At 43.5% G+C, this 12,939-nt stretch overlaps 4 protein-coding genes across 8 annotated transcripts; 1 reads left to right on the forward strand and 3 right to left on the reverse strand.

The window, feature by feature from the left end:
* Positions 1-1,978: 1,978 nt before the first annotated feature.
* Positions 1,979-3,388, reverse strand: LOC116253060 (uncharacterized). The gene has a single exon (XM_031627796.2). The coding sequence runs from the start codon at positions 3,268-3,270 to the stop codon at positions 2,515-2,517; it is 756 nt and encodes a 251-aa protein (XP_031483656.1). The 5' UTR covers positions 3,271-3,388; the 3' UTR covers positions 1,979-2,514.
* A 207-nt stretch (positions 3,389-3,595) lies between these two features.
* Positions 3,596-6,755, reverse strand: LOC116252699 (pentatricopeptide repeat-containing protein At2g22410, mitochondrial-like). The gene is made up of 2 exons (XM_031627143.2): positions 3,748-6,755; positions 3,596-3,638 (listed from the first exon to the last, which is right to left on the reverse strand). Exon 1 carries the CDS (start codon positions 6,751-6,753, stop codon positions 4,735-4,737), a length of 2,019 nt encoding a protein of 672 aa, XP_031483003.1. The 5' UTR covers positions 6,754-6,755; the 3' UTR covers positions 3,596-3,638; positions 3,748-4,734.
* Positions 6,756-7,057: 302 nt separating this feature from the next.
* On the forward strand, positions 7,058-9,949 carry LOC116252702 (pentatricopeptide repeat-containing protein At2g15980). Of its 5 annotated transcripts, none has more exons than XR_004172272.2 (4): positions 7,058-8,491; positions 8,812-8,952; positions 9,289-9,474; positions 9,809-9,947. XR_004172272.2 is itself a non-coding variant. In XM_031627144.2 (2 exons), exon 1 carries the CDS (start codon positions 7,058-7,060, stop codon positions 8,480-8,482), a length of 1,425 nt encoding a protein of 474 aa, XP_031483004.1. In that variant the 3' UTR covers positions 8,483-8,491; positions 8,685-8,822. The 5 variants fall into 5 exon arrangements, 1 of the variants encoding a protein (XP_031483004.1); XR_004172273.2 differs by having other exon boundaries at positions 9,289-9,380; XR_004172274.2 differs by lacking the exon at positions 9,289-9,474 and having other exon boundaries at positions 9,809-9,949.
* On the reverse strand, positions 9,925-11,488 carry LOC116252703 (CASP-like protein 5C1). The gene is made up of 3 exons (XM_031627146.2): positions 11,015-11,488; positions 10,330-10,465; positions 9,925-10,239 (listed from the first exon to the last, which is right to left on the reverse strand). The coding sequence occupies exons 1-3, from the start codon at positions 11,143-11,145 to the stop codon at positions 10,039-10,041; spliced, it is 468 nt and encodes a 155-aa protein (XP_031483006.1). The 5' UTR covers positions 11,146-11,488; the 3' UTR covers positions 9,925-10,038.
* Positions 11,489-12,939: the final 1,451 nt, after the last annotated feature.

A 12,939-nucleotide genomic window follows, 5' to 3' on the forward strand; every position in this document is an offset into this window, starting at 1 on the left:
AGATGGAATGCAGTAATGAGCTCGTTTCCTAGTTCCCCCCTCCTTATTGCTAAAATTGCAGTCGCCTCCTCTTTGCAAGATATTTCTCCAAACCCCCCACCCTGCGTCGACAATATAATTTTATGAGTTAAACGGGCGAAGAATACCACGCAAAGGTATTGGAAGAAACAATCTTTTACACTTGTTGTCCATGGATGCCGTTAAAAGAACGACCAACTTTGAAGAAAAAATTAAAAAGGTAGGACCGGTTTGAAGAATTAAGTGATAAAAAGGAGGACTGGCAAGAAAGGAAGGAATCATAGTGGGGAAGGGGGAAGTTGCCGGGAGGCAGAGGGGCCGCGCTGGCGCAGCACGCCTAGTCGTTGGTGTAGACACGTGTCCGGTTTCAAAGTCATCGACGTCACTTGTAGGCATGGAGAAACGGCGTGTGGCCATTGTTTGTCTCCCATGATTCATAACAAATAAAGTCTTTAGATGAATTTGATCAGTTTCATTAGGCATCGGATCAAATTCTAATTCTCTTTGTTTGTGGATGTCGATATATCTAAATCGAATCACATATTCGATCGAATTGTTTCAAAAAAGATAGATTTAAAACAATTTTGATATCAATTAAGAAATCACATCAGATTCAAATTTAAAAAAATGATCCGATTGAATTTAGACACACATAAATATTCAATTGAATTCGTCAGAAATCTATATCTAATACTTTTACATTTTGAAAACAGGTTTGGTTCTGAACGTAGAAAAACAAATTTGGTTTAGATTTAGATTGTGAAATCAGATTTCAGATTTCGATATGGATGCAAATACAACTTCTTTTTTTCATCTGTATTTGAATAACCAATTCATTGACATCCATACTTTTAGTCAACTTGGATGAGTGGATGATGATCAAACTAATCTTTTTCATAGTTGAATTGAAATTTGAGTATGACATTTGGCGTAAACATCTAACTTAATTGCATTAAAATGTCGGCTGCTATGCTCATCAGATCCGACATTAGTTTTTAAAAAATTAACAATATGTTCGGGACTGAGTCTGAATTTGATTACAACATAGAACCGGCTTAAGCAAATTTTGATGCATATCAGGCCCAATGAGAATGTGAATTATTCACATCCTTATGTTACCCTTTTTTTTTTATATTTAGATCCAGATTTAGATTTGAAAAATACTGATCCATTGTAGGACATGAACCCACGATAAGGAAAGCTTGGACGCAATTTCCATAGAAGTGGACAAAAGTGCAACAGAAATTATTCATGGGTAATTATACCTAGTCCCTTACATGTAAGATATCTTTGCTCATATTATTTGGAACTCACATGATTTTGATAACGGATTGCGCACCAACAGAAATCTTTATACTTGAGTTTATTTTTTCTATGTACATTTTTCCATCCTTCCGTATATATGTGTGTGTGTGTGTGTGTGTTAATTTTGTCAAGGCTCTCCAAAGTAAGCTTCTTAGCTCAATGGGGACATAATATACTCAAATACTGACCCAAAATTTACGATAACAATTGTGATCCACGTGGTGCATTATTTCAAAACTTTCTAGATCAATTTGCAATACTAGGTGTCAATTACTTTAGCTAATGCTTGTGTGAATTTGGGAACTTTCATGAAGATATTAGACAAACGAGTGGAGATTTGGTTAAACTTCAACCACGCATCCACTTGAGTTAATTAAAATCGCCCATATGAGCATACTCTGCAAATCACGTGTAGCAGTAAGCTTTTAGTTATGTCTAAAGTCGTTTTTTTTCAGAAAGTAACTGCACCACTGTGATTTCGTCTGCAATGAAGAAAAAAAAAAAGAACATTACTTTTTCATGCCCAATAGTTCTAAAATCGTGTCTCTCAAGCAAAGATATGAGGTTTCATTCGATGGATATTAACATCGAAATCTATACATTGATAATTGGTTTTGTCAAAACCATAAACAATTGTTAACTACAGCAGGCACGCGCATCTCTTGCTGTGTCCTTTGCTATCGTGTGCATGACGAGAGAGATCTGTAAGGGCACTCTTAATTTCATATCAACAATCCACAATACTATTTCAGATAGCATCCTCCAAGAATCTAATTAAGGACGTGGTTACTACACGCTTCCCGACTGGTTACGCTACCCATGAAACAACATAGAGGACGTAGTTACTACACGCCACCCCACTCGACTGGTTGAACTACCCATGAGAAAGAGATGCCTTCTTTCCAAGTGTTTATATCTCAAAAGTGGGCAGATGCTAAAAGAAAGACTTTTTCAAGTGGCCACAGCTACATGCATATAGAACCAGATGCTGTTCTTGACTTTGATTTTAAATATACAGCATGTCTACAACAGCCGCCATCTGTACATGCTCCCCGTCGCAAACATGAACTAAAGGAGCGTTTGGTAAAATAAAGCACTATATTTTTCAGAACATTGTTTCATGAATTTGTCTCAAAGATTGAGACATATTTATATAACCAAACGCCCCTTGAAGGGCCTAAAACGATGTTATCACTTTGTCATCAAATTTCCAACCACTCCGGCGATGAGAGCCGTCGGCTCTCCCAGAATGGCTGAGATAACAGACTGAAGGGCTACCCCAGCCACCCTCACCTTCCCTCCTTTACTGTTCTTGTTGTAATTTTGAACTGTGCCCTTCAGAGTGGGAATCCTACTGTAGAGCTCTGTGCTGCTCTTCTTGCCGGTGCTGGCATGATGCAACTCTTGCCAATTCTCAGCCAACATCTCCTTGGCACATGAAACGTGCAGATGATACTTCTTGCAGGCACTCCTGTATGACCAACTCAGCCCCTTGCGGCCGCACCGGCAGCATGGGGACGAGACCTTCTTGTACAGGTGGAGCTTGACCTCGCCGTCGTTGAGCACATGCGGAAGGTTGTAGCAGCATGGGTGCAGGTCAAAGCCACACAACTTGCAGTGATATAAAAAGCCTAGGATATCCTTGCCGCAGGCATTGCAGTAGCGCATGCCGCTGCCTGGTGCTTTAGTGAAGAACTGGAAGTTGCAATTGGGATAGAAGGGGTGCGAAACGGATTGATTGGGAAGTGCACAGTATTTATGGAGGTCAAAATCACAGTACTCACATTTGTATCGGCCGCCGATCCCCGACTCCTTGCAGCCATCACACTTGAAGGGCACTTCCTTGTATTCAAACTTCAGCTTGTGCTGTGGGTGGCTGGCGTGAGTGATCTCCCTGTTGTAGATCATGTTGGGGAGTCTGTGGTAAACCACCAAGGTAGGAAGCATGTACTGATATATATACAGCAAGCTTGGGAGAGAGGCTAAGAGTGACTAAATAATCCTAAAGGAGAATAATCTGGAATTCCAATGAAATAAAGGAGAATAATCTTGAACTCAAGTTGCTTATTTCTTACAAGGGAATAAGTGGATGGAATATCTTTGAACAGTGAAAGAGGTCACCAAAACAAAATTGAAGCTTAAGGCATAAACCAGGTAGAACTTATGCTTCTTGAAGGATGGTGACGGCAGTTGTTGAGAGAAAGAGAGAGATTCGTACCCACTTTAGATATCAAGTTATATTCGTCGCTTGGGTCCTAGATGCATACACCCATCGAATGGCATGGAGCACTAGCCACCAGCATTCGAAACTTATCCTGTACCCAATTAATATTCTCCGTTAGGAATCAATTCTCGACAAGTTTCGTGCGCACATTTGCTTGGATTGCACTGAATTCTCTTTATATGGTGATTGTAGAATTTTACCTTGTAGAAGAAAAGATGCATATCCCCCATACGATATACTAAGACAAAAGAAAAGAACATAGCAGAAACCAATATCAAACTTTCTGATTTTCTACCGCATAATATTCTTATCTTCGTCAAACTGAAAATAGAGGAGGAGAGTGAATCTCTTAATAGAAAGCATCACCCTTTTAACGGCATGTGGACAAGTTTGCTGCCACAAAAAAACAAAAACAAAAAACAAAATACTGAATAACATGAGGACACGAGATAGAGTTGAAAGACTCCAGCATCGGCAAGTCTAAATTTCACTGTCATAATAGGCACGTGTAATCCTTGCATATGCTCATCGTAGTCTACGGCCCAAAAATGTTTTAGATATACTCCTGAATACGGAATCTACACCGCAAAGGGAACATGGTCAGACATAATCCGGAATATTAGAGGAAAAACTATGCTTCTCTATTCTTCCAACAGCTCCTCTCAAATGAGGGAAAGCGGAGAAGTGATTTACGTGTAATCCGAAAAAAATCTGCAGATATCCAAGTTATCATCTGCTGAAAGCTATCAGCTTGCAAATGAAGATTCCGTCCTCAAAAGTGTAACTGTACCAAGTGAGAAATTTAAACTAACTTGCACTCTTTTTTCCTCCCCTTTGTAGAGGTACATTCAGGAGGAATTTCCTTCGTTCAGTACAGTAGAGTGGGCAACTTCTCTGGAGATGATGACTGATGATCCAGAGGATGGTATCAAAGGAATATACCTATCCTTCGTTTCTCTGTGTATTTCAAAAGAATCACAGCTAACAAGTGCTTGTCGAATGAACGTACATGCCGCATTTTATCAGCACCATCTACGGAAGTTTTAACATCAAACACTGTCGCCAATTAAGCATAAACTACCGTTTGGTTTTAATGGACCATCTCCATCAGAGAGAGGACCTTGTAGTGCACTTTTTAGTTACTAAAAGGCAACAGATAAGGAGACATAAAGCAATAGTCAGAGGAATTATCGTAAATCAAAGCTGGAAAGCGAACTGGGAGATGTCGAAAAATAATCTACAGACCTCATGTGATCAGTTAATTGGTCCAGTAGGAGGTACAGGTCATCAGATATATCATGCCGTTTGTCCTCGATAGTGAATTCATGTACAAAACCATTTATCTCAATTAAGCTAACTGCTTTACATTTTTTAATTCCCTTATCTTTCATCAACTTCCTGATCTTTTTTACATCTTCCCACCAATTTGCTTCACAATATATATTTGATAGAAGCACGTAGAGTCCTCCATTTTCTTGCTCGACTTCAAGTAGAGGTCCAATAACTTGCTCCCCCATATCGACATTTCCATGAATTCTGCATGCTCCAAGAAATGCACCCCAAACAACAATATCTGGCTTCATTGGCATGCTGTCTATTAGCTCCTTTGCTTCCTCTAGATAGCCCCCTCGGCCAAGAAGATCAACCATGCAAGCGTAATGCTGAATCTCAGGCAAAAGATTATAAATAGTTTTCATCATCTTGAAAAAGAAGCGACCTTGTTGAAGCAAACCACCGTGGCTACAGGCAGAGAGAAGACCAACAAAGGTAATGTCGTCTGGAACCACACCTTGTTCTTGCATTTCTGAAAAAATATCTAGAGCAGCTGAGGCATGTCCATGCATGGCCAAGGCACTTATGATCACATTCCAAGATACCAAACTTCTCTCCCGCATTGAATTAAAGAGATGCAATGCAATATCAATACGGCCACATTTTGCGTACATGTCAATAAGTGAATTTGTAAGTGCAACCGTAAACTTCATATTGCTGGCACATATATAAACATGAGCTTCTCTGCCAAGCCTCAAGTCCCCTATGTGGCTACAGATAGCAAGGACACTAGATAACGTTACCTCATCAGGTTTAGAGTTCGAAAGCCACATCTGTCCAAAAATTTTCAAACCCTCCGTGTACAGCTGACCTTGGCAATAGCCTGCAATCATTGTGTTCCAGGATATAATATTTCTCTCTGGCATTTGCTCAAATATCTGGCGTGCAACATCCAGCATCCCATGATGCACATGAGCAGCAACCATGGTCGTCCATGACACCACATTTCTCATGGCCATGTCCTTGAATACCCACCTTGCAGCATCGATGTTGTCACATTTTGCATACATATCCATCAAAGCATTCATCACGAAAGTATCTATTTCTACCCCAAGTCTCACTACAAAACCATGAATAGCCCTACCCCAATTGAATTCCCCTGCCTCGGAACAAACTGAGAGAACGCTGACGAACGTTACCTCATCTGGCTCAACACCTTCTTCCCTCATTGTCCGAAACAACTCAAAAACCACTTTAGGGAATGAATATTGTGAATACCCAGCAATCATTGAATTCCAAGACACAACACTCTTTTCAGGTATTTCGTCGAACGCTTGATGGGCATTATCCAACCATCCTAAGACCACATAAAAATGAACCAGAGCGTTCCCAACAACGACATGCGGCTCGTAACCAAGCTTCACAACCTGAAGATGAAGCGCCATTCCCACACACCACCCCGACTCAGAAGCAACACACGCCTTGAGAACGAACGGTATAGTGAACTCGTTGGGAAGGAGACCTCTGCGAAGCAGTTGGCGATAAAGTAGTAGAGATTCCTCCGGGTTCCTACTGAAACAGTAAGCTCGGATTAAACCATTGTACATAAAAACGTTCTGTTCATCCGTTTGAGCGAGCAGAAGACGAGCGCAGCGAAGGTGGGCACAGTCGGAGAGCGCGTAGAGAGCTACAAGCTTCCCAACTGCCAACTTTCGTTCGGGAACGAAGGGGTTCACGACGAGCCGAGCGTGAATCTGCTCCACCTCCTTCATTGTCCTGCATGACTCCAACCCCTCAAGAAGAGAATGGAACCTGAAGTTCAAAATGCCGGTGAATTTGGGCTCTGAGATAGAGTGGGATGCTAGGCTGATAACGAGGGCAGGCCTGTGGTGGCATCCGACGGCTAGGCAAAGAAATTTGGAGGTTGCTTTCATCCTTCTACCAAAACAGGGGACGCCATGCCGCCCTCCCGCCGAGAGAGAGAGAGAGAGTTCGTCTCTGTCGCTAGATTTTTAATCAAGGGATCTGAATCGTCTGATTTATCTCCATAGACACGGTATAGTATCTAAGATCGGCCGAAGTCATTTCCGTGGTCAACTTCAAGGCGCGGTCAAATTAAGGTTTTCCGCTCTCGGCGCACCCGTCGGAACCCAACCCACCGGCATCTCGAGCCCATGGACAAGCCTATCCCTCTAGTGTCAGCCCTCTCTCTCACTCCTCCTCTCCGCTGCAGAAAGAATGGCGCCGACGGAACTCCCTCCGTCACCAGCAGCCACCTCGCCGGGAATCCAGAGCCACGAAGACGTCGTCTCCTCCGTCACCGCCATCTTGAGGCATCACTGTTCCAAGAGCCGTTGGAACTACCTGAGGTCTATCCACCCGCAAGGGTTCTCGCCTCCCGACCTCTCCCGCCTTCTCCTTTCCTTCAGGAACCGTGCTCACCTCGCCCTCCGCCTCTTCACCTGGTCCTCCAGGCTCCGCCGCCCAGACCTTGCCGGCTACGCCACCATCATCCACATCCTCGCCCGCTCCGGCCTCTCCTCCCAGGCCCAGTCCCTCATCCGCACCGCCATCGCCCTCGAGGAGCAGCATCGGCAGAAGGAGGAAGATGCACCTGGCGGCGCGCTTGGCGTACTGGAGACACTAGCGGCGACCTACCGCGCGTGCGACTCAAGGCCCTTCGTCTTCGACCTCCTGGTCCGCACGTGCCTAGCGTCGAGGAAAACCGAGCAGGCCATCGACGCCGTCCGCCGTTTGCGCAGCCGCGGGCTGCGCCTCACGATCGGAACGTCCAACTCGCTCGTGCGGCACGTCGCTCGGTCTTCGGGCGCCGACGACGCGCTACGCCTCTACCGCGAGATTTTCTCCTGCTCCGCCGAATCGGACGGGGAAACCGAGTCGAGACGCCGGCTCGACCTCCCACCGAACGTCCAGACGTTCAACTCGCTGTTGCACGCATTCTACTGCGAAAAGCATCTCGAGGGTGTTGAGCGGGTCGTATCGGAGATGACGAGACTCGGCTGCGAACCGAACCTCTTCACCTACAACGTCCTCATGGCAGCGTTCTCCAACGAGGGGCGGACCGATAAATCCATGGAGCTGTGGGGGCAGATGTTGGAGAAGCAGATGGAGCCGGACGTTGTGTCCTACAACACGCTCATCGGCGGCCTCTGCCGAGTGAGCGAGGTGGCTCGGGCGGAGGAGCTCTACCGCCGGATGACGATCGATGGCGGAATCGAGCCCACGTGTCGCACCCTGGAGAGCCTGATCGAGGGGCATTGCCGGACCGGCGACGTCGACGGGGCCATTTTGATCTTTCGGGACCTCAGGCGCCGGGGATTCTCACCGGTGACCGACTCAGTGAACCGGATAGTCGAGGGACTGTGTCGAAAAGCGAGGGTTTCGGAGGCGGTGACGTTTTTCCGGAAGGCCGTTGCTGACGGCGGGGTCGAACCGGATCGGTCGAGCTATGAGACGCTGATCGGGGGTCTCTGTGAAGAGGGGCAGCCGGAGGAGGCACTGGCGATTCAGGTCGAGATGGCTAGTCGTGGATTCGAACCGGATCGGAAGGTTTATGGGTTTTTCCTTCGAGGGTATGAGGAATGCGGTAATGAAGAAAAGGCCAGGAAGATTAGGGAGGAGATGGAATCTGCAGTTGGCTGAATGATACAGGTCTACTATTCTTATTCTGTTCGTTTTTTCCCCTTCGCGCTTCCTAAGACATCTGACACTTATTCGACCTTAATATTATTACTGTAATTGCATTTCTGTGATGCATCATCAATTCATCTTGATTTTTTTGGAGTACCTTGTTTTGTTGGAAATCACCTGGCCTGGTTGATATTGCACTTCTTTTTGCTACCAGATAATTGGCGTTCACTTCTTTTGTTGATTTGCTTAAGCAAACTGGGAAGTATTTTTGAATGGCCATCGTTTTACAATTGTTCATTGATCTGCTGAGATGTCTCATGGAGTTGGGTGATATATTGCAGGTGAATACTGAATGGAGTAAAAAGATTGGTTTTGATAGTATAACTTTCTTGAAGATGGATTTTTTGTTCGAAGGAAATTTTTACCTGCAATAAGACATGCCAAAGATTCAGACTCGTCGAGCTTGCTGTTGAACGTGTTCGGTAAGTACCTGTTATCTGCCACAATAATCTGCTAAAAGATTTGCTGAGGCATGTCTCTATTGATTGTATGTGAAGTTTCTCTTACCTAGATAAGTTTTCTCCTTTTTTAAAGATGAAACTAACGATAGGGTGGACTATTGCTATCCTCTTGTTCAAATAATTTTCAGCCATATTTGATTGGGCAATTCTCACTCGAGGAAATAATTTTTGTCTGCAACTGAACATTCCAAAAGTTAAAAAATGTTTAGGTTTCCTATTCGTTTATCGAATATACCTGTTATTTCGTATTAGATGTTGATGTACTGCTACCCTTTTTCTCTTTCTGATAATATATAGGGAACCAGCCTTACTGGGTAAGTCCCAGGTATTCTGCCTTCTTGATGGCCTTCGTAGCACTTAGTTCTTGCAGCAAGGGGTGTGCACCTCAGGTGAAAAATTCTCAGCCTCCTCCATGTCTTGAGCTAATTCACCAAGTTTGCCGTGTAAGAGCCTCATGAGCTCCGACTACCATTCGTTCTCAAGGTCTGTCCTCCCTTCTTCCAGGGCACATGAAATGCAGAGGCTAGACCTGCTTATTTCTGTCCCCTTTACTTCTACAGTGTTGTTAACCATTTGATCCTTGTGTTGGGAAGTTTCTCTTGCGTGATACTTTTATCTAGCACTAGCAGTAGCCTTTAGTTTAGGTATGGTGAGTGCAAATCACCATCTTGTAGCTTGTCAATGTAAAACACTGCCAGTTCCGCACATTTTCTGTTACGTACCATTTTCACTGCACCGACGAGCTTGACAGGGCCATGTGCGGTCCTTGGTAGATGTTACATAAAGCATCCGTGATCTGTTTTCTCTTCATGTGCAGTTCACAAGGCTTGAAGCTAGCTATTCCATATTTGGTTGTAATGGCGTAGATGACACGTAATACAAGCTCATCTTCATGGAACTAAAAGAAAGAGGAACAAATGAAAGACAACCGAGGACATCCACAAAAACTATTGTTTACATGATAAGCAGTGGCTCTCTCATGGAATGCATGAGGGCAAAATGATCAATCTTACGTCGAACCTTGATGCTACGTGGTCGTGTAATGTCTTACAGGGAAGCCAACATCCAGAAATTTACAAGAGAAGAGACTAAAATCAGAAACCAGGACAAGAAGGCCATTGCAGCAGAAAGCTGGTATCTACCATTGCTACAATTCTTTGGAGGACAGAGAGGTGCACCATTGAGGAGGAGGAAATCTGCAACTCCTGCTGATGAGCATGGTGCCGATAGGGAAAGCAGTGATAGGACCTGTCTCTTGCGAAGAACATATTTGGTCACCTTGGAGATACTGGAAGATACTCTTTAATAAGAAAAGACGTTCTTATTATGTAAACTTACCCAATCGCCAATGGCTATAATTATCATGAAACCTCTTTGTCTAAGGTTCTTACATCCCGTAACCATTGTAAACAAGTCGATGACTGCAAGTGCAAAGCTCCAAAAGATCGTAAGAGACACGATCGTCACCAGGTAGCTGTTTGAACAGATTGACGGCACACAAAGATCAGTAACTGCATGTAATGAATAATCTCAAAAAAAAAAAAAAAAAAAGTTTTCATGTTGTATTTGATTTCATGATTTTAGCATGAATGAATCATATGTTTCAATCCCATTTCGACATGTTGCCAGAGCGGAAGAGGATAAGAATGCCGATCCTTCTCTGATTTGTGTTTGTCCTATACATTTGCTCCATCTAGAAGTTGTTCATGAGCTCCTTTCGTCGATTTTATTCATCAGCCCACTGAAATCAAATCTGCTAACTATAGTTTCTCTCCTCCCCAGGTACTATTTTTAGTATTAGACCCATAGACCATGAAACTTCAAGGAATTCTTTCATAAAGGAGAAACCGAGATTGGATTTTCTGCTAAGATGCTGCTAACCCTCTCACGTATGCTTTGCATGTTGTTCTTCACCTTCTCACTCGATTTCACGTATGGAAAGCTGGTTCCTCAGTTCTCTTCATGGTTAAGCAAGAAACTCGGAATTGTCTGAAAAAAAAAAAGAGGAAGGTTGAGAGCTTACCGGAAAACGGTGTAACGAGAGGACTGGACGCCGACGGACATGAGGAGGAGGGCTGCTGCGGAGAAGAGGGTCTGGCCGAGCCTAAGGGAGAGGCTTCCGGGTGTGCCCAGCGTGCCTGGCAACTCATCCATACTCTGCTCTTAAGCCTGAGAAACACGATTGCCTTGTGCAGGTAGCTAGCCGTCTTTCTGTATGGATTCATCGTCTCCTTTCACCTCTTCCCCTGCATGAGCCATCTGTATCGTCACCATTGTGTCTGAACTATTGGGAGGAGAGAATCAACGGCGAATCATAAGGTGCTAACTCATAAGCGCGGAGCTTCAGAGAGAGAGAGAGAGAGAGAGGGAGAGGGAGAGAGAGAATCGTTCAAAATGATGTGGGTGTTGGTGAAGGAGACGTGTCATCTGCTGACCATTTCATCTCACAACCATTGCCCTTTTCTGTCGCTCGCAGGGGTCGTCTGGTTAGATATTGTGATTTCATGACATCCTAATCTTCGAGGGTCGGATCTTGTTTTTTTATCCTGAGATTGCAACAGTTTGAGTTTGGGAAATTTGACTTGCTGGCAATGGCGCGCCTATTGCATCTTGGAATTTGAAAAAATAACACAAAAATGCAGTGCGGCTATTGTGTTTTCTTTCTTCTATTTCTTTTGTTTGTTTTTTTTTTTCTTTTTTTTCAGGACAAGTTAGGCAGGTTCCTAGCTGTTCATGGAAAAGAGACATCCCACTTTGAAACCGGTTCCCATTCCACCTGAGAGACTTAGTCATGTATGATTGTCGGGGTAAATGTTTCACGTCTGCGAGTCCAAAGGCAAAGGTTCTGAGTTTGGAGTGGGATCGGAGATCCACCGAAAATTATGAAAGGTCCTTGGGCATAGATTTTTTGTTTCACTTACTTTGTGGAGAGTCTATCTATCCAAGACTTCTTGTTTGGTGTTTGATTCACTTACTTTCGGCATAGATTTTTTGTCTTCCCAGGAGAGTTATCCAGGCAAAACCTGATCTTTGTGGAGCTCTCTTTTGGTAAACAACTCATATAAACTGATAGAAACAGTTCAATTCCATGGCTTATTTCACTTGATGTCGTTGCGAAAATGGTTATAACCACACAAATCAGTTTTTATGTTGCGCTTAGGGTGCTTGGTAGTCTGGCTTCGGCCAGTCGCTTGTAGGCAGCTGGTAGCTAGTTCGAGTGGCATAGACACCAGTCCCCCCTTGTGCAAATGAGTTGGAACTGGATACTAGCCGATGTGCATTGGGAGATCCATAACAAGCACCAATGCAGCCCTAAGGCTTCAGCTCTTACTCGGCACTAGGATTTCACATAAATCAGTTTCCATGCTTAGTAATACCACCTAAATCAGTTTCTACGCTTAGTAATACCAAAATCAAAATAAAAATTGTGTTTTTTGATGGATTTTATTTTGCAAGCTGATATGAGTAGACCACTCTTTTATGACCTTTGTAATCTGATCTGCAAGTGCAAATGGGTGTCTTAGTCTTTTAAACGCTATATTCATGTGCTTTGTCTTATGAACTTGAACTCCAATCAGGGAATTTGGAACCACCAAAACCCAAATATTTTTTTGCTGGAAAATGACCATACTTTTATTTCTTTCAATTATTGAATTATAATCAAGCATTAGCTGTTGTTGTCTAGCACACTTCTAATGGAAAGCCTAATATGGTATAACAAAGATGAAAATGATTGTTTACGGCCTAATTTGATACTATTGGGAAAAAAATAAAAGAATAATGGCACCATTTGGAGGGTATATTCAACAGACTATATTCTTTTATGGCAGTTTTCTATGTAATGTATTCACCTTTTTGTGACTTTTCGACCGTAAAAAATATTTGTAAATATATGAATTTTTATTAAGTTGTTTAAAACTTATTATAGAGAAAATTCTTGTTACCCAC

The sequence above is a fragment of the Nymphaea colorata genome, chromosome 4, assembly GCF_008831285.2.
Source record: "Nymphaea colorata isolate Beijing-Zhang1983 chromosome 4, ASM883128v2, whole genome shotgun sequence".
Lineage (NCBI taxonomy): Eukaryota > Viridiplantae > Streptophyta > Magnoliopsida > Nymphaeales > Nymphaeaceae > Nymphaea > Nymphaea colorata.

Bases quoted from the DNA above. Each gene is read 5' to 3' on its own strand.
- LOC116252703 (XM_031627146.2), bottom strand. From the start codon at position 11,145: ATGGATGAGTTGCCAGGCACGCTGGGCACACCCGGAAGCCTCTCCCTT. The intron at 10,466-11,014 runs GTAAGCTCTCAA...CTGTTCAAACAG, and splicing joins TCTCGTTACACCGTTTTCCG to CTACCTGGTGACGATCGTGT. The intron at 10,240-10,329 runs GTAAGTTTACAT...CGCAAGAGACAG, and splicing joins TTATAGCCATTGGCGATTGG to GTCCTATCACTGCTTTCCCT.
- LOC116252702 (XM_031627144.2), top strand. From the start codon at position 7,058: ATGGCGCCGACGGAACTCCCTCCGTCACCAGCAGCCACCTCGCCGGGA.
- LOC116252699 (XM_031627143.2), bottom strand. From the start codon at position 6,753: ATGAAAGCAACCTCCAAATTTCTTTGCCTAGCCGTCGGATGCCACCAC.
- LOC116253060 (XM_031627796.2), bottom strand. From the start codon at position 3,270: ATGCTTCCTACCTTGGTGGTTTACCACAGACTCCCCAACATGATCTAC.